This window comes from Musca vetustissima, unplaced genomic scaffold (assembly GCF_032173495.1).
Source record: "Musca vetustissima isolate MV318-11 ecotype Yass unplaced genomic scaffold, APGP_CSIRO_Mvet_v1 utg29865, whole genome shotgun sequence".
NCBI classification, from domain to species: Eukaryota; Metazoa; Arthropoda; class Insecta; order Diptera; family Muscidae; genus Musca; species Musca vetustissima.
In genome coordinates, this window is record NW_026879333.1 from 205,461 (window position 1) to 225,660 (window position 20,200).

Here is a 20,200-nt window from a genome sequence, read left to right on the forward strand (position 1 = left end):
TTCGAATCTCAAAATATCATGTCGAATATTATTTGAATTATATCTGTGAAATGGAATTTTATTTGTAACGACAAATAATAGATAGATGGGACAAGTATAGGAAAACATGTTTGTGCCTTAACTGGCGGATTAAGAAATTTCGATACACATACCTTTTGCAGAGATAGATGCTAATATCAATTTCAATTTCCAGTGTGGTCTCCATATAAATTATTATGCCCGAATCCTGACACAGAAAATTATTAAAATGTATGAGTAATGTACACGTTCATCTTGAATCTCTACTCCTCCCCGCCTTTCCTCTTCCGAATCTCAAAATAGTGAAACGAATGTTCTTTGAATTATATCTGTGAAATGGATCTGAATTATATTTTTAACACAAATAATAGATGGAAAGGAAAATGATCGGCAACGGCATCTGTGGAGGTGGTCGGACACATTGAGAAGAATATGGAAAATTCCGAAGTTATCATTGAACCATATATTTAACCTGTGAATTGGGATTATTTCTTCCTTTAAGAAGAGAATGGGTGGTACCCACTATTTTAAATAATAGATGAATGCGGCTATACAAGTATTACGTAAGCATGATGAACCATCGAGTTCTTTGAGTGCCGACAACTTCAGGCTCACTTTCCTATTACTGTCGGCTTGTTGGAGATTTCGAAACGAGTCGCTAATTCTCAATTTACCTTCCTTAATGTAATGAAGTATAAACGTTTGTTTGGAAATCGTTTTTACCAAACACAAACATTAGTAGAAAAAGAGTGTCTTCTATCAAGCTCCATTAGAATACCAAACAATAAGAACAAATGTGGGAACAGGGTCACATAAAACTCCAACGTTAAAGTATGTCCTTTTTCTTAAAAAATATATATTTTTAAATGGAATTTTCTAAAATTGTTTTTATTAATATTCTAAAAAAAACTACAATTAATTTGCTAATTTATATATTTAAAAAATCAGACTCTCCATACCAAAATTTCTTGTATTTATTTATTTATTTTTTTTTAATTATAGTTTGTCTTTTCAATGTCTTCCTATAGAGTTTATATTGACATTTTGGGTGGTTCTCTTTTCCAAAACTACAATAAAAGTAAACACACAACTTATTTGTAATTAATACCTTAAATACGTATTTTTAGGATAATGTCCTAAATTTATTTAGTATAAACTAAAATAAATGAATGGGAAAAAACAACAAAACAATGTCTTTATATAATGTACAGAAATATACAAATAAGCGCATAATCCTTCCTTTACTTCCTCATCACAATTCATTTGTTAAGCAAATTTTTATTTTTTATTTCTTTTTTTCTATTATATAAATTTAAAAAATAATAAAAAAATATTTATATAAATAACAGTAAATATTTATATATTAAATAGTTGTAACATTTAACTTAATAATAATATCTAGAATAAAAAAACAAGTTTACATTCATAATTATTACAGAACAAAACCAACCACAAAAAAGAATAACAAGCTAAAACAATGTATTTTGCAATCTTAATAAAATTTCGTTTACATTTTAAAGTAATTTCAAAACAGCAACAACTGTAAGTAACAAAAATTAATTCACTTTTTGATTGGCATTACCCCTGAGATAAAATAACGCTAAAAGTGAATGTAACAAGAATTTCATTTCAAAAATAACCGAAAGAAAAACATCTAAAATAAGAAGAATTTAAACAAATAATAATTAGCATAACATTACCCTCTTAAAATAAAACATAATTTTAAATGTAATATATTTGTCTGTGTTTATTTTATTAAGAATATTTATATATATATATATATATATATATATGGAAGGTAGGGCAGCTTGAGGTGAATAACAAGAAAGCAACTATGCGCGTGTGGCTTCTTCTGCCAAAAATAACATAAATATACGAAAGAAGTGTTTGTGTTTATTTGACATTTTTTCAACACAAAACTAAAAACGCGAAAAATGAATGAAAGGTTATGATTTCTTCCCAAAATCCAGTAGGGAATCCCATCAAATGTTTGTTCATCCATAATACAAGGTAGGGCAGCTTGAGGTGAATAACAAAAAAACAACTATGCTCATGTGGCTTCTTCTTCCAAAAATAAAATAAATATATGCAACAAGTGTTTGTGTTTAGTTGACATTTTGTCAACACAAAACTAAAAACGCGAAAAATGAATGAAAGGTTATGATTTCTTCCCAAAATCCAGTAGGGAATACCATCAAATGTTAGTTTCATCCATAACAAAGTAATTACTTCCAGACGAACATGTTAAAAACATAATTTTCATTTCAATTAAATTTGAATATATTTCAAATTATTTTGAATTTATTTGACATAGTATTCAAAACATTACACACACATACCCAAAATATGTATTTTGATTTGATGGAACAAGCCACCTTGAGAAAAAATTGTAATCAGTTGGTAGCTGTGCCCTACCTTGTAATAATTATACCATGCTACCAAGCATTTTAGTTGATTTTAAAAAAATTTGTTTTTAATAAATTACATATTGTCCAATGGCTAGGATACGAATATCTAACACTAGCTTGCCCAATGAAAGTGAAACTATGAAAATATTGTACTATTGAAGGACATATTTAGGACTTTACGTGTGATTATATTTAACATCAAGACTAAGGAAAGTGGTAGGAACTGATACACGGCTGCCATATTACCAGATACTTCAATCGGATACAAGTAACTCATAGCGTTAATCTTGAATAGTAAATATAACTAATATGTAGAGCGTAAAAATAAGAGGGGTTTGAGGTTAGGTTTGATAACTCTGCTATGGCTTCGTTATATATCCGAAAGAAATGTTCAGAGTCTGATTCTGGATGTCTTCTGCTACGAAGTTTTGGACATTTAGAGGGTCTTCGCATATATGGCAACTTCTTAAATTTTCCTCTTGAAGGTGTACCTTATTACATCTTAGGATCAATTTCTTGGGCCACCTTGACAGAAGCATGACGATTGGTATTTATTTATAAGCAGTCTAAAGTTTTATTAATAACAAAATAAGAAGTTAAGGTTTACGTCAGAACATTTTAAAATTTTATTAAAACATAAACATAATTGAATTAAATTAACTTTAGTTCTATTAATTAAATGAAAATCAAAAAAAAGTATCCGCTATATTACTGTTATACAAATACGTATGTCACAATTATCCCTTATTTACCTATTTGAGTATGTACTTTTTTAATAATCTAATAAATGAAACATTGTGTAAATAAATTTGTAAAATTGTTCTATTATAAGAAATTGTTATGCGTCAAAAAAATGTTAACTAAAAATTTTTAAAATTCTATTTAAAAAATACTCGACGGTAATATTTCAATTCTTCTATGCTATCCTTAATGTCGTCTAAACTGCGATGGGATAATTTCTTGGCGGGAGCATTTTCCAAAATGGTTGGATTCCAACGACGCGCCAATTCTTTAATGGTTGAAACATCAATGATCCGATAATGCATATAATCATCGACTAAGGGCATTTCTTTACGTAGAAATAGTCTGTAGAATATAATAATTAGTTTTATTCACAATAATAAAGAAACAAAAAAAAATACATACCTATCCATGTAAACAGAATTGCCAGCCAATGGACATTTTCCTTTGGGTATTTGCTCCTTTAGGAAATTCAATATTAAATGTTCGCCCTGTTCCGTTGTTATCTGTGACTTTAAACATTTCTCCACCAGACCAGATTCATTGTGATGTTTTATACACCAATCATTCATTGTATCAAGTACCTTCTTGGGTTGGTTAATAGCGAAACATGGTCCCTCCGATATAACATTTAAATCTTTATCGGTAATTAGACACGAAACTTCCAAAATTCGATCAGAAAGTACATCTAAACCAGTCATTTCTAAATCCATCCAAACAATATTTGCCGCCATAATTTGTGGTGCTTTATCGGTGATGGTATGGATATTTTGCACTTTCAATTTATTGCACAAATACTGAGGTATATATTTGTTACTTAAAAATAACCTATTTAATTTAGAAATCATTTATATTAACTTAATTATTTAACCTAAGAATTGTGTTGAAATGTTGTGATAGGCTACTAAGAGAAAACATATGGTGGTAAAACAATAATTACGTTTTGACGCGCAATTTTCGTATTTGTAAACACATGCTACAGGCGGATGTCCACAATCCAAGCGTTTGGCGGTTTGTGACATTAGGTCTGTCTAATTTTGTTTTCAACGTTATAACCAAGGCATATTAATGACGTCATCCAGAAAGGGAAAATCAGATGTTATTTCTCAAGTTAAATGTGAAAATGTGGACGTTGTAAAGGCCTATAAATAATATCGTAAAGATGCTTCTGAAGTTCGTGTATTTTGCATTTAAATTTAATTAATTTAATTTATTTATAATTTCCAACTCAGGTGCTTGAACAACAAGTAAAAAAATAAATTCTTCAGCGATGGAGCACATTTCTCACTCGGTGGGTATGTTAATAAACAACATTGTCGTCTGATTGAACCTTACTTCTTCGTGGTCATACGATAACCGGCTTTTTTGCTTGTGGTTTCAACAAGACGGTGCTACATACCACAAGAGATTTCTTGTTTTGGCGATAACAACAGGTCTCCAAGATCATGCGATTCAACATCATTTAAGAGTTAAACAGAATGTTCGCGTTGGGCGTTTTTTGTTATCGCGTTAACGCACGCAAAAATGCTTAGCCCTTAACTTGGCGAATGTTAAAACTAACATAATCTGTATAAACACGATATTTTGCTAAGAACCTTAAAGAGCTAAGCAGAATGCTCGCGTTGAGCCATCCGTTGCGTAATGTTTTATCGAAAATACAACAACCACAAGGAAACGATAACACAAAAGCTCGAAGTTTATGTGCGCAGCGCTTCGGAGTTAAATATGTTTTAACTTTTTGCGTGCGTTAACGCGATAATAAAAAACACTCAACGCGAACATTCTGCTTAGCCCTTCAACGCGAGCATTCCGCTTAGCCCTAAATTGATTGGCGAATCTACGGACCAATAATGAGGTCGTCCATAAGGCCAAATGATTTCGCCCGAGCTGTCAAAATGATTTCAATTTTGACGTAATCGTTTGAAAACGTAATTGACGATAATATTCGCTTCTTACACGATCTATTATTGGACCAAGGGTTAATTTTATTATAGTTCCACTTCTTGTAATTGGGTTGCGGTTTTATCGACAAAACCTCACTATCGACCATGATGCAATAATAAAACATGTATTTTTGTCTCGATCATCAGTCAATTTTTTAATATAAAATATAGAAAATTCTCATGGTTGGCAACTTTGTACATCGAATTCAAATAGAAGTTACACACTTTGACAGTTAATCGAGACATAGAAGCGCTGAATGGGACTACCTATTCATTGTGCCATGCTATCGACCAAAAAGAAAGTTATTGGCATGTGAACATAATATTAAGGGCTAAGCAGAATGCTCGCGTTGAGCCAGTGGTTGTTGTATTTTTGATAACACATAACGCGACGAATGAAACTTCAAACCGCAGCGCATATCAACTTTAAAGGGCTAAGCAGAATGCTCGCGTTGAGACATCCGTTGCGTTATGTGTCATCGAAAATACAACAACCACAAGGAAACGACAACACAAACGCATATCGTTTCCTTGTGGTTATTGTATTTTCGATAACATATAAAGCGAAGGATGGCTCAACGCGAGCATTCTGCTTAGCCCTTAACGAAAATACAACAGTCATAAGGAAACGATATGCTTTTGCCTTATCGTTTTTTTGTGGTTGTTGTATTTTGGATAACATATAACGGGACGGACGATTCCAAGCTTTTTTTTACTCTCAACTCTTTTATCGATTACTGACTATCCAACAATCATGAATATTTTTGTGGTTGCCTGATGAATGACAAACATGAGATGCCACACTATCAAACAAGAAAATTTTGGGCAAGAGTGTCATTCAAAAGTGCCAGTGTGTATACCGCTTTAAAAGTCGACTTTTCTATCATTCGATTTTTTACTTTAAGTGGTGTACACACTAGCACTTATTAAGCGGTGTGCACACTAGCACTTTTGAGTGACAGCTTTTTTATCGATTACTGACTGTCCAACAACCATGAATATTTTTATGGTTGCCTGATGAATGACAAACAGGAAAGGCCACACTATCAAACAAGCGAAATTTGGATAATAGTACGTTTACATTGTACCGGATGTAGTTGATCCATTGGATTTTAATTGTCAATTTCATTGCATATTTGTGAGATAAATCCTCATAAAGTAAAAAAAGTTCCAATTTACATGACGTTCAAGATGTCATTCAAAAGTGCTAGTGTGTACACCGCTTTAGACTTTTCTATACAAAAAGTCGATTTACTTACCCCTAATCATAATTTGCCTAAACCTCATTCGTAAACAACACGGTTTCCATTTGGGCAAGAGTGCCATTCAAAAATGATAGTGTGTACACCGCATTAGTCTCTATCCCACCTCATTCGTAAACTTTCGGTTATACCATTTTGAGTTCATCTTTATCGGCCATTTTGTCTTCTCCTCCCATTCGTTAGCAGGTGGAACGTTTTTCAATTTTTTCAGTCGTCGTTTTTATTTTAGCTCCGTTCCAAAACCTAAAAGAATCTACTAATTTTACAAGTTTTGCAACTTTTTACTCGAAAACCGTTCCTGAACCCATAAAACTGGTAAAGCATTGAATCAAATTTAAGAGAGCACAAAAAAAAAAATGGCTTTCTCTTTGTAAACTTTTTGTTATGTTGATTTTGAAGTATTGCCATCTAATTTTGGCATATTTACTAGATTTGCGTTCCCGAACTTTTCAAATTATTTTGTACTCTGAGACTTGAAATGTTTCCCTTTTACTAGCTTTACTATTAAACAAGTGAAAAAGCGTTAAGTTCGGCCGGGCCGAACTTTGGATACCCTCCACCACAGGTATACTGACAGGTATTTGAAATGAAAAAGTGGACCGATATTTATAATTTTAAATAGAGATATTTGGTACCCAATATGAACCCACTGTACCAAATTTCAGCGAATTCGGTTGAAAATCGCGCTTAAGAACCTCAAAATACCGAAAATTTGGGGTGCCCTTATATGGGGGCTACCAGAAAAAGTGGGCCGATATTTATAATTTTTAGTAGACATATTTGGTACGCAATATATCGGATATCCCCCGAAAAAATTGACCTATATTTAAATTTTTTTGTGGAGAGATTTGGTAAGAACTCAAAATACTAAATTACAGCCAATTCGGTGAAAAATACGATAAAAACCCAAAAAATACTGAAAAATAAGAGGTACCGTTATATGGGGGCTACAAGAAAAAGTGGACCTATATTTATAATTTTTTGTGGATACATTTACTACAAATTCGCTTGAAAACGCGCTCAAGAACCCAAAATACCGAAAATTACAGCCACTTTATATGAGAGTTATGCCTAAACGTGGAACGATAAACTTGACCTGCCTGCAGACAAAAGACAACCCTAAAAAATACCCTAAAATTAGATAGGTGACCGTTATATTACCCTGATCAAGAATATATATAGTGAGGTACAAACGGAATGACAAAATTAATATACCCTCCATACTATGGTGGAGGGTATAAAAAGTACTGGAACAGACCATTTGTTGGCGAAGGTTTGCGTACGACGTCGCTTGAGTCTTGGCAGAACGACGATTAACAAGCGAATTTTATGAAGGCTGGAGTCTTGTTCTTTTGAATCTCTCTCTTATTATTTTTTTTCGTTTTTCCATATATAGTTCCTTTGCTCCATATAGTTCCTTTGATCCATATAGTACCTTTGCTCCATATAATTCCTTTAGTCCATACAATTTCTTTGCTCCATATAGTTCCGACTCCTAGATAGTTCTTTTGAATCTCTCTCTCTCTTTTATTATTTTTTTCGTTTTTCCATATATAGTTCCTTTGCTCCATATAGTTCCTTTGCTCTTTATAGTTCCTATGCTCCAAATAGTTCCTTTGCTCTTTATAGTTCCTATGCTCCAAATAGTTCCTTTGCTCCATACAGTTCCTTTGCTTCAAATAGTTCAAAAAAGGAACTGGATCAGAGAAAGGAATTATATTAATTAAAGAACTGGAACTAGTTCCGTTCGTTCCTTTCACGGAATAGTTCCAATGAACTAGTTCGTTCCGGAACTACCCAACTCTAGTGAACGCAGAACTGACAATTATATATTTTTTGCTTGCTCGCAAACAAAAGTAAATTATTTTTTCTGTGAATCTTAAAGTTGTAATTAAAAAAATAATTAAAACCGCATCTTTATCGCTGAACATTTGTGCTACATTGCAATAATTTATATTTAATTTTTTACTTTTGTTTTGTTTACACAGCACAGCACAATTAAATATGTCGTCGGAAAAGCCCACAACATCAAAGGAGTCGTTTGATGTATTCTATGAAGAAGTAAGTCCATGTATCGTAGACAACAAATAACGTAAAGGTAATAAATAAGGGCGCCATGTATAAATGTGCGAAAATTGTAATAGTGAATATCAACCATAATTCCATATTTAGATAATAGTGAAAAGCAATCTTCTCAGGAAGTCATAGCGATTCGCTTACAATTAAGTTTAGTTTTTTCATTTATCTGCAATAATTATAATAATTATATCATGACGCCCTAATCTTACCAATGATCAACCAAAAAAGAGACAGTCTACAACTATAATCTAAAACAATGTGTACTTTGTTGCGCCAAAACAAAAACCATTCTTAAGTTTCTTCATATTCTATTTAAATATTCTGTAAATTTTGCTAAATATATTTTGCCATATTATTCTCACAGGTTAAAGAAATTGAAAAACGTGATTCCGTTTTAACATCTTCTCAACAAATTGATCGTTTACTTCGTCCAGGTTCGACATACTTCAATCTCAACCCCTTCGAAGTGCTGCAAATTGAACCGGAGGTACCAATTGATCAGATTAAGAAGCGTTACCGTCAACTATCAATACTCGTGCATCCGGACAAGAATCAAGATGACAAAGAGAGGGCACAAAAGGCATTCGAAATCATCAATCGGGCATGGAAAATACTAGAGAATGAAGTTACCCGCAAAAAATGTTTGGATGTCTATGAGGAGGCTAAGGAACGAACCGATCATATGGTATAAAACATTTGCGATTTTCCAAGAATTTTTAAAAATATTTAATGTATTGCATTACAGATTGCTGAGAAACGCAAAAAAATCAAAAAAGAAAATCGCTTCGAGACAATACCAGAAGATGATCCCGCCAAATACAAACATGCCATTTACGTTATGGTTATGAAATTATTTGCCGATATGGAGCGTAGGCGACAACAATTGGATCAACGTGATCAGGAAGAACGCAAACGTAAGCGTGAAGCCGAAATCGAAGAGGAAGAACGGATAAAAGCCGATCGAGAATGGCAGAAAAATTTCGAAGAGTCCCGCCAGAGTCGTGTAAATAGTTGGCATGATTTTCAAGCGGGTAAATCGAAAAAAGCTAAAAAACAAAAGCGTATGCAGGGTCTGATGGTACCACCGAAATTTAAGCCCGAGTCACGATAAGTAGTAGTACAACAAAACCAACAATTCGTTCTACTCTCTGTTATATAGATTTTATACAAAAAATCGCAAACAAAGGATCCCATTTTTTGGATGGACAGTTTATGCAATTCAATTATAATTTCATTGATGCCGCATACATACACACACATAAACATTTATTCTAAAATACATTTTTAAGTAATGACGTACACATAATATATACATACATCTAAAAACATATATATTTAAATATATACACAAACGTAATATGTGGAAATATGTCGATTATTCGTTTCGTGTAATAATGTCCTGTGAACATTATATTTGCATTCGACATAAGAACGCATCTTCATTTTAAATGAAATAAGAAATAAAAAATAAAAAAAATATTAAATTTACTATAGAATTTGTTATGATTTCTATTATTTTTGGAAAAAAATGGAATTGATATTCCATTTGTCCAAAGATACATACGGCATTGATCCACGGAGACGCCTATTGGATGATCTGGGGAGACAGAGCGGTATAAAAAGTGCGGAATATTTAAAAACTTCAAGAAGGAATCTACTGTGGCAGTTTAAGTCCATAATGAAATATGGACCACTTATAGGCGCCCGATACAAAGTATGTCGACAAAAGTCTCCAGCCTCCTGATCTCAATTTTACCAAAACCACTCTACTTTTTCTTGTTGTTGTAGATAGTCCTCGTGAAAAAGGACTAGTTTTTGATAGACTGGTTGATCTAGAATCTATTTTTTATGTAAATTTTACGTGATACCGGAAACTTATTTTCGTCTGCCCACAATTTATTATTATGTTAGACATTTCAAATATGAATTTTGCGATAATCGTATAGAAAATTCTTTATTTTTTCATTTATATAAAAAAAGTTTCACATTTAAATAAATATATGAGAACCAAAAAAATTAAGATTGGACTTAAAACGTTGTATATAAACTTGCTGTAAAGACTATATCACGTTTAATTGCATTCGATGCTTCCTCCATTTTGCTTTGCAATGCTGGATTACCAATACGTATTGCGGCTGTTTTAACATCACGAATTGTCTCATCCAATTGTTGAATACAACGGACAATGATACCCTCTTGAACTTCAGTTAATTTCATGATTTCGGCAAATGGCTAAAAGCAAAGAAATAAATTAACAAGTCTTCTTTAAATATAAAAATAATCGGCATACCTTATTGCGGGCCCATTCATAGACAACTTCTAACAGACCGAAATTCAAACGTTCCTCCGTTTGAACAACAGCATGATGTCTCAATTCGACAGCTAATATATTATCATTGATTTCTTCAAACTCTTTGACACACTGTGCAAAAAATTAAATTTTTAAAAATGGAACAAAATGTAAATATATAGATTCGTATAAAATCTCTGTAGAGAAATTTTTAAATATAGAAAATTAAATATCTGGTTCTTTTATACCTTTTTAAGCTTTTCCGGTATAACTGGTTCACCTTGGATTTTGGCTTGAAATACCAAACCCGATAGTAAGGCAGCAATTTCAGCCGGTTCTAAATTATTGAACATATTGCAAAGAATTAGCTCGGTTATTAACAACTCATTTTGACCCATTTCACAGGCCACCTTTCCTTTCAATGTTACTGCAAAACAAAATTAAAAAAATAAAAACAATACAAAATTTTAAAATGCATATTAACACAACAAACTATGTCGCAACATACCTTCATCTAACTCATCAATATATTTCAATGCTCTCAACACCTCCAGTTTATTACAATAATCCGGATATAGCGACAGATTTTTAGTTGAATTTTTAAATTTCAATTCTTCAATACGATGTTCCAGCATTTTACGTTCATAAACAATGACAAATTCCTGTTCAAATCCGGCGATATTTGTGTGTGGCAACACATCCTGCAATTGTTTTGCCAAATGTTCTAAATAACGAATTTGGGCCATTTCGGTATCAGCATTAACATTGATCTCTTTCGACATATTAATGAATTTAATTGAATCGCTGTTTTGTATATAACTTTCATTTAATTGATGTAGTTCGGAAACGAGTTTAACAACTGAAGCTCCTGGTGGAGAATCTCGGAAACGTTCAATTTGTCTTTGCTCCCAATTGCGTATGATTACATCGGCATCAATTTTCAAATTGGTTTTAGTTATTTCCACAAAATCAGCGGCATTTAAGTCCAATATGGTATGGCCACCAATGCCCTCGGGGTGATAGTGTTTAAACTGGGGTGTCAAGGCAATCATTTTATAATAGATTTCTCCTCTATAGAAATCATCCTATATGAAATAAAATAGTAATTTAGTTAGCTTCTATTTTTTTGTATCTAAATTAAATATTTACCTTTTCATTATTCTTAAATTGATGATCAAGCACCAAAACTCTATAAACTGTATCCTTACCCTGGACAGCCTTAATGGATAATAGAACACCAAGTTTATTATAATGTTTGCCTTTGCATACCAATACCACACGTCCCGTTTTGAGTTCTTTAATAATTTTAGGTTGAGCCAATAAAAATCTCTGTAAACTAGATATTTAATACCGCAACATAAAAATTGATTTTTATATTTTACCATTAAACGTTGCTTTTCACTGATGTATTCCGTGGCCAAATCATAAAATTTACACAATGGCTGTAAATGTTCACCCAATTCGGGCATTTGTGAAAATTTACTTTGGGCAACTTCCAATTGTTTTTGCTGGGCCGGCAATTGTAATTTTTGATTGAACTCTTTAAATGTGAACTTCATAATATCCTCCACTTTAATACTTTCAATACGCAGGCAAGTCAGGATTACCGCATACCGTAGAATAAACTGCGACTCCAACTTTTCGGGCTTGCCCAAAATCATGGCACGCAAATCTTGAGCCGGTGGAACATTAGCCTTACACATTAGGATGACACAGCCATTTTTATCGTGTCCTCTTCTGCCTGCCCTCCCTGCCATTTGTATGTATTCACCCGGTTTGAGATTTCTCACTTCCATGCCATCGAATTTACGATGTGAATCGAATACAACAGTCCGGGCCGGCATATTAACACCCATGGCAAATGTCTCAGTTGCAAAAAGTAACTTGACAAGACCAGCTTGGAATAACATTTCAACAATCTCCTTAAGGATGGGCAAAATACCGCTGTGATGTACACCAATGCCACGGCCCAGAGAATCTTTCATTTGCAAAACCTGGGGCAATTCACGATCTGGTGGCTTCAATTTGGACAAACATTGATGGAAGAATATTTCAACGGAGCCCTTCTCACGGGCTGTATTCAAGTCTATGGAGTTTAAGGCCTACAAGAAAAATACATTTAATAATATCATACAAAAAATAAACCTGGGTCTTCTAACCCACCTGAGCATTCATATCACAACGATTACGCGACAATGTAAATGCCACAACCGGCATGAGATCGTTGCGCTTTAAAAAGTCTATCAATCCAATCCATGTATTTTGATCTTGCTTAGGTGTTGTGGTCTGATGTTTGGGTCCTGTACCACCGGACATTTGTTTCGATTTACTTTGTGCGGCCTTTTTCTTTTCCACAGCCTTTTCATAGTTTTCTTGCAAAAAGCGACCCTGATCGTCGACCAGTAAAAATCGATCGTCTTTGGTCTTACCGCCCGAACCCGTGTAAAGATAATGCATCAATGGAACTGGCCTTTTCAGCGTACTAATAACATAGACTTTACGTTTCTTCGTGCTACCCACCCAATCGGCCAGTTCCATGGTGTTCGGCACAGTGGCAGACAACATAATAATGTTAACATGATCCGGCAAGAGTATAATAACTTCTTCCCATACATGTCCACGTTCGGGATTGTTTATATAGTGGACCTCATCGAAAATGACATATTCCAAATCACGAGTAATGTCACTGCCACAATACAACATTGATCGTAAAATCTCCGTGGTCATAATTAAACAGGTAGCCGTTGGATCGATTTGCAGATCACCGGTTATGAGACCCACATCTTTGAATGTCTTCTTGAAGTCACGATATTTTTGATTAGACAGCGCCTTAATGGGTGAAGTATAAATGGTTCGTGTCAAATCCCGTTGTGACAATGCAATGGCATACTCTGCTACTACCGTCTTACCAGCCGATGTGTGGGCAGCCACAAAAACATATTGACGTTCTTCCAATTTGAGTATGGCTTGTTTTTGAAATGTATCCAACTCGAAGGGAAATGCCATGGCGGGGCAGGGTATCTTCTCCTTAAAGTCTGTTATCGGTTGGGAAATGTCCAACATTTCCGCCCATTCTGTTTGCAATGTGGTATCCTTGGTGGCGGATATTTCCAAAACCGGTTTCAACTCAGTAGCCATAATATCATCATCCACATCTTTAAATTCCGATCGCATATTTGTGTCACTCCTTTCCTCTTCTGATTTGTTTTCCTCTTGGGTAATCTTTAACCATTCCTGAACATCTAAATCATCTTCCAGATTTCTCAGCAGATTCACATTCTCCATTTCCTTGGCTTTGTATGATTGCAAAATATTATTCTTGAATTGTTCATGTTTGGAAAAATCATAGCCAGCTTTAAAGCCCGGTGGTGTGGTCAGTAGCTCTCCTTCAATTTCGAAACCTTCTATTTCGAGAGATTTTATCTCCTTGGGTGGCTCATCAAAACCACCTGGCCAAAAGGGATAATTCATTGCCGAACCACGGGTAACTTCTTCCAATTTACCTGGTTCACGTCTCATGGACAGAGAATTTTTCGCATTGGCACCTACATCTTCCAGATCAACTTCAACAAATGACAAAATCTTTCCGGTAATGAAGTCCCGTTTCGGTACAAGTTTTGTACATGCCGGGCCCCGGGGCAAATGCAACAGTTTCTCTTCATTATATTTGCGTGGAATTATATCTGGTAACGGATCGTGGATAGATAACTCCGGTGCCAAAATATAATTTTTTAATTTGTTATTATTTTCCAAGGCAGTGGTCATCTTTTCACAAATAACCAATTTGCCAAATTTGACAAAAAAGTGGTTTGTTGTTGGCTTTTTGCAAATTATAATTGTTTTTGTTGTGACCATATGAACCGATCAAATTGAAAAACGTCCCATATGATTTGAATAGGGGAGGAAAGGAAGGATGACAGATAATAATCAATCAAAAATGAAGAGGGAGATATTTGGTCAGTTCCAGTACTTTTTTAATAGTAAATCTAGTGAAAGGGAAACATTTCCAAATTGCTCTCAGAGTACAAAATAATTGGAAAAGTTCGGGACCGCAAATCTAGTAAATATGCCAAAATTAGATGGCAATACTTCAAAATCAAAATAACACCCAATCAGAAGTAGGCATTCCTGTTTACCATTTTTACTCGACCAAATTTCTCGAGTAAAAAGTTTTCAAAGAGAACGCCATTTTGTTTTGTGCTCTCTAAAATTTAATTCAATGTTTTACCAGTTTTGTGGGTTGAGGAACGGTTTTCGAGTAAAAAGTAGCAAAACATGTAAAATGAGTAGATTCTTTTAGGTTCTGGAACGGAACTATTTACTTTTAAATATTGGGGTTTCTAGCATGGTACAATTATAAAAGGTAACAGCAAATCCCAGCTGATTTGATTCCAACGTAATACTAGTGTCAATATGAATTTGACAAAATACGTTTTTAAAAATCACCCAAGAGGAAAATTGGGAACGCATACAATTTGAAATTGTACTTTTTTAAATATGCTCCGCTATTCAATTTACTCAATCTGCCTGCTGGGAAAGTTTGTGGAAGCAAATCTTTCTTCATGGAATAACTCGTAATTCGCTGCATTTTCATATGTGTTATACATATAAGTGGCAATGGGTCAATTGTAGGAAAGATGTGGAAGCGATAAAAATATAAATTTGATAGATTTTCATTCATGTTTTTCAATTTTTATTTTGAGGATTCAAAAATATTTCATTTTCAAAATAAAAATAATTTGCTGATAATTTGTTTGTTTTTTTACATTTTTCTGTCAAATGAGTTGACACTAGTAGAACTTACAACAACAAATTTCCATGTGGTTGTTGTATCGTTTGTTGTACAACAACACTTGCTGTTACCTTCTATTATTATACCATGGGTTTCTAGTAAGAGGTTTTGCCCGGTCAGCATTTGTATGATGGCTTTGTGAGAAATCATTTAAATGAGTTTTCTAAAGGGCACGTACACTATAGAGCATGCATGACTGCATTTTAAGTAGTATTAGTAATTTTATGTCACTTTGAGAATGAATGTGTGAGAATTTCATGAAGTACGAAAATAAAAATAATTTTGATTTTGAAAATGAAACCCTTTCAATCCGATGAACGTTGTTAATTTTGAAGTCGATTATGCATGTCCGTCTGTCTGTCCATGTTAAATTGTAAACAAAGTACAGGTCGCATTTTTGATTCGAATTGGATGAAATTTTGCACAGCTCATTTATTTGGCCCAAGGACGAACCCTTTTGGAATTGGGAAACATCGGTTCAGATTTAAATGTAGCTTCCATATATATTTTCGTCCAAAGTCCCTATATATCTTTCGATTTGCACGAAATTTGGCATAGAGTAATGAATTAGGTCTAGAATGCTGTGTGTTAAGTTTCCTGAAAATCGGTCCATATTTAGATATAGCTCCCATATATATTTTCGTCCGATTTAATGTAAATGGTGTACCAAAGCCCCTATATATTTCGATTTGTACGAAATTTGGCATAGCGTAATGAATTAGGTCTAGAACAATGTATGTTAAGTTTCGTGACAATCAGTCCAGATTTAGATATATAGCTCCCATATATATTTTCGTTCGATTTAATGTAAATGGAGTACCAAAGTCCCTATATATCTTTCGATTTGCAAGAAATTTGGCTCAGCGTACTGAATCAGGTCTAGAATGATGTGTGTTAAGTTTCCTGAAAATCGGTCGATTTGCACGAAACTTGGTACAGTGTATAAGAATAGAATGATGTGTGTTAAGTTTCGTGAAAATCGGTTCAGATTTAGATATAGATTGTGCACTAAAGGCGTAAAGTTGGTCCGATTGTCACACAATTTTGTACAATGAATTGTGGTTAATATAAGTTAATCTCTGCAAGTCTCATTGAAATCGGTACAGATTTTGATATAGCTTCTGCATATATATTTTCGTACGATTTTACTCAAAATTGACACAGATTTTGCAAAATGTACTGAAGTTAGCATATCCTAGAAGTTGCGGTATAAGTGCTTCACCAAGGTGGGTCCAATCGGTACAAAATTTTGCACTACGTACTGAAGTTACTATAACATAACGTGTGGCAAGTTTAGTTGAAATCGGTTAAGATTTAGATATAGCTCCTATATGTAGATTCGTCAGTTTAGGCCGTTTGCTACAAAATTTTGCACAATTTACTGCATTTAGTATAGCGTACCATGTGCTATATTTTGTAAGAATCGGTTCAGATGTTGATATAGCTCCCATATATAGTTTCGTCCGATTGACACATAATTTTGCAAAACGTACTGAAGTTAACCTGTGACAACTTTCGATGAAATCAGTTTAGATTTATATATATATATATATACTTTATATTTTCCTTACTGGCTTCATACATGGTAATTATACTTTCATGTGCATTTCTCATTTAACGGCCTTTTGCATTCTACGTTACGTCTTACACTAATTGCTATTTATATGGCGTGGCAACTCTATTCACCGCAATGACATTTCCCTATGTTGTCAAATCAATTGTCAGGCACTACTGCCCCATAACAGCTTCGCATAGACATACATATTTTCTTTAGATTTTTAATAAATCTACTTAAATTTAAGTTTTCTGGACGGTGTTCATTGAAAAATAAACATTTTTGACAATGGCCTTGCAACTAGTGCTCCGTAACGCCACCAAATTCAATGGTATGTAGTGGGAAAGTTCCACAAACTTCGTGAAGTAATAAAAAAATATAATTTACATTATATAACTTAGAGGAAGGAATGTTTTCCGATAATTGGCTTCTAATGTATTTATTTCGTTGCTTCTTTACAAAACAACAACAGGTGCTGCTTTGGTAAAATCTGTGCGTATGACCCCACTCAAGACTTATGCCACCGTTGTTGCTGCCCAACGTAGTGCTTTGGTCAAACCATTGAATTTGGTTAAGAATGTTGCTGCCGTAAGTATAGATAGTGCGCTTTGTTATGTGGTTTGGCTGGTCATAACATTACAAGAATTTCTTTTAGCCTGTTACTCGTAATGTTGCTGTAAGTGCTCCTCGCATGGCTGCTGCTGGTGGTAGTCACACTGCCTTGTGGACAATTGAACGTGTTGTCTCATTGGCTTTGTTGGGTGTTGTACCACTTGCTTTTGTTGTACCCTCACAAACCATGGATGCCTTGTTAGCTGTTTCCTTGGTGCTCCACTCCCATTGGTGTGTATGGAATACTCTATAAATCTTTTTGAAACAAATCTTCATAATATTTCATTTATTTTTTGTCTCATTTTAGGGGCATTGAAGCCTTGGTAACCGATTACATGCGTCCCTCTGTTGTCGGTAATGTCTTACCTAAGGTAGCCCATGGCTCTTTGTTGTTGTTGTCTATGGCAACATTGGGCGGTTTGTTCTATTTGATCTACAATGATATTGGTATTGCCAAGTCTGTCAAGAAATTGTGGGCTGTTAAAGGTGTTTAATTTTATTTGCCAAATATTGTAGTTATTTAGAAATGTTACGCTTTACATACATGTGAATTACTTAATTCTATGGGATATTCAAATTTGTAAGAAACAATAAACACAAAAAATAAATTATTCTACGAACAAAACAATAAATATTGAATTAATTATTATGTATCATGCAACGTGGACACATCACCAAACAGCATCCCATATACATATTTAATGAAATGCTGTTTAATGTGGCAGGTAGAAATAGTTCGTGTACGATGTCTAAGAAAAACACACTAACGCCATCTGTTGTAAATTGTCTAACATAACTAAAACTCTTAATACTAAAGAACTATTCATCTCAGTTAATTCCAATTGTACGATATTCTGAATGTTGTATGAAGAACTGGAAATCAAAACCTGAAAATATCAGTGATCATAAACAAGTGGCCGTTGGGCCGTTTTGGGACATCGCTTATGAGACCCACATCTTTGAATGACTTCTTAAAGTCTCAATATCAGAAAAATGGATGAAACGTCTCTGGTTGAAACATCTGGTCGATATGGCCAAACAGAAGGGAGTCTTTATATATGCGCTGAACTAAGTCTTTACAGACGAGCTGAAGGGAGTCTTTGTAGTCTAGCTGAAGAGGGTGTCTTCATAGACGAGCTGAAGAGAGAGAGAGAGACGTTATAGATGAGCTGAAGGGAGCCTTTGTAGTCTATCTGAAGAAGGTGTCTTTGTAGTCTAGCCCAAGAAGGTGTTCTTGTAGAAGAGGGTGATTTTATTGACAAGCGAAAAGGAGTTTTTATACTCCAGCCTTGGGCTAATGAGGGTATATACATTTTGATACGCAAAAATGTGCCTCATTGAAATATTGGTATTAGACCCTATGTTTCTTTGAATCAAATCCATTTTAGACAATTTGGAGTCGATTTACAAATGTCCGTCTGACTGGCCGGCTAGTGCGCACGATAACTCTCGAAGCGAGTACCAATTTCATCCAAACTTTGTACATCGTAATATTTCTATGAAACTTAAATCAAGTTCGATAATGGAGAATATCGGTCCACTCCTTCTGGTACCTCCCCTACAAAATGATCAATATTTCGCAGAAAATTAATTTTATAATTTCATACGAAAGCACGATTTGAAACAACCTTTGCACAGTATATTATCTTTACCAAACCTAGATCAAGTGTGAAAAAGGGACCCATTGGTCCAACCCTTCTGGTATCTACCCAGAAGTGGTTGTACATCACATAACTGGTACACCACCATGGCTTCACAGTAATATGCTTTAAGTACCATATTTATTAAGCGTAACGGTTCTATTCAAATTGGACTCGTTCTGTTTCTAAAGAATACATTTTTATACTTAAAATTTTCAAATAGTTTAAACAACTAAGTAGCATTGCGAAATTAAATTATTTTGGAAAACAAAACAAAACCTAATATAAATTTTAGACCTTGGCTATGTCCTGCATTCTGGTAAAAAATTATTTGAGGCATTTACGTGGTAATTATATGTATACGAAAACTCATTTTACCAAATGTCCTTCTATTTTATTTTTTTAAACATCCCTTCACAGCAATAACATCATTGAGCAGAAATGCTATTCAATGCAGAATGCAAAGACCCAATCAATGTTATTCAAAACCATTTCAATTTCTGGGAACCCCATACGTTTCAATACGTCATAGTGGTAATACCAGAATAACCATTAAACAATATGAATCAAGTCGTAAATATACTGGTCTATGGAAAGCCGAACGTTTCGTTGGCGTGGCACTAATTTTTGTGTTACCCATGGCGTTTTGTTTTGAATCGAAGGAATTGGAAATGGCCGTTGCCTTTATCACAACATTGCATACTTATTGGTAAATTTGTTTTCATATATTAAATACATGTCCATGTCCGATCACAGACTTTCTAATTTCTAGGGGTTGTGAATCTATGTGTAAGGATTATGTTCGTTCATCGGTTGTTGGAAAATTATTACCAATTGTTTGCAGAAGTCTTAATATAACT

General features: G+C 34.1%; 4 protein-coding genes across 4 annotated transcripts; 2 read left to right on the top strand and 2 right to left on the bottom strand.

Annotated features, from left to right (window-relative positions):
• Positions 1–3,304: 3,304 nt before the first annotated feature.
• On the bottom strand, positions 3,305–3,907 carry LOC133324202 (probable oligoribonuclease). Its single transcript, XM_061533047.1, has 2 exons — positions 3,573–3,907; positions 3,305–3,512 (listed from the first exon to the last, which is right to left on the bottom strand). Exons 1-2 carry the CDS (start codon positions 3,899–3,901, stop codon positions 3,305–3,307), a joined length of 537 nt encoding a protein of 178 aa, XP_061389031.1. The 5' UTR covers positions 3,902–3,907.
• Positions 3,908–8,353: 4,446 nt separating this feature from the next.
• Positions 8,354–9,562, top strand: LOC133324210 (dnaJ homolog subfamily C member 8). The gene is made up of 3 exons (XM_061533055.1): positions 8,354–8,433; positions 8,816–9,136; positions 9,197–9,562. The coding sequence occupies exons 1-3, from the start codon at positions 8,377–8,379 to the stop codon at positions 9,560–9,562; spliced, it is 744 nt and encodes a 247-aa protein (XP_061389039.1). The 5' UTR covers positions 8,354–8,376.
• Positions 9,563–10,479: 917 nt separating this feature from the next.
• On the bottom strand, positions 10,480–14,511 carry LOC133324204 (superkiller complex protein 2). The gene is made up of 7 exons (XM_061533050.1): positions 12,905–14,511; positions 12,124–12,843; positions 11,891–12,070; positions 11,250–11,826; positions 10,990–11,168; positions 10,742–10,873; positions 10,480–10,683 (listed from the first exon to the last, which is right to left on the bottom strand). The coding sequence occupies exons 1-7, from the start codon at positions 14,504–14,506 to the stop codon at positions 10,480–10,482; spliced, it is 3,594 nt and encodes a 1,197-aa protein (XP_061389034.1). The 5' UTR covers positions 14,507–14,511.
• A 2,793-nt stretch (positions 14,512–17,304) lies between these two features.
• LOC133324206 (succinate dehydrogenase [ubiquinone] cytochrome b small subunit, mitochondrial) lies at positions 17,305–18,198 on the top strand. The gene is made up of 4 exons (XM_061533052.1): positions 17,305–17,419; positions 17,561–17,676; positions 17,744–17,931; positions 18,008–18,198. Exons 1-4 carry the CDS (start codon positions 17,377–17,379, stop codon positions 18,192–18,194), a joined length of 534 nt encoding a protein of 177 aa, XP_061389036.1. The 5' UTR covers positions 17,305–17,376; the 3' UTR covers positions 18,195–18,198.
• Positions 18,199–20,200: the final 2,002 nt, after the last annotated feature.

Excerpts from the sequence above, each read along its gene's own strand:
- LOC133324210 (XM_061533055.1), top strand. The coding sequence starts at position 8,377 with ATGTCGTCGGAAAAGCCCACAACATCAAAGGAGTCGTTTGATGTATTC. Across the intron at positions 8,434-8,815 it reads TTGATGTATTCTATGAAGAA|GTTAAAGAAATTGAAAAACG; the intron begins GTAAGTCCATGT and ends TTATTCTCACAG. Across the intron at positions 9,137-9,196 it reads AGGAACGAACCGATCATATG|ATTGCTGAGAAACGCAAAAA; the intron begins GTATAAAACATT and ends ATTGCATTACAG.
- LOC133324204 (XM_061533050.1), bottom strand. The coding sequence starts at position 14,506 with ATGACCACTGCCTTGGAAAATAATAACAAATTAAAAAATTATATTTTG. Across the intron at positions 11,827-11,890 it reads AATTTAAGAATAATGAAAAG|GATGATTTCTATAGAGGAGA; the intron begins GTAAATATTTAA and ends TATTTCATATAG. Across the intron at positions 10,874-10,989 it reads TACCGGAAAAGCTTAAAAAG|TGTGTCAAAGAGTTTGAAGA; the intron begins GTATAAAAGAAC and ends TTTTTTGCACAG.
- LOC133324202 (XM_061533047.1), bottom strand. The coding sequence starts at position 3,901 with ATGGCGGCAAATATTGTTTGGATGGATTTAGAAATGACTGGTTTAGAT. Across the intron at positions 3,513-3,572 it reads AATTCTGTTTACATGGATAG|ACTATTTCTACGTAAAGAAA; the intron begins GTATGTATTTTT and ends TATATTCTACAG.
- LOC133324206 (XM_061533052.1), top strand. The coding sequence starts at position 17,377 with ATGGCCTTGCAACTAGTGCTCCGTAACGCCACCAAATTCAATG. Across the intron at positions 17,420-17,560 it reads TAACGCCACCAAATTCAATG|GTGCTGCTTTGGTAAAATCT; the intron begins GTATGTAGTGGG and ends AAACAACAACAG. Across the intron at positions 17,677-17,743 it reads TGGTTAAGAATGTTGCTGCC|CCTGTTACTCGTAATGTTGC; the intron begins GTAAGTATAGAT and ends AATTTCTTTTAG.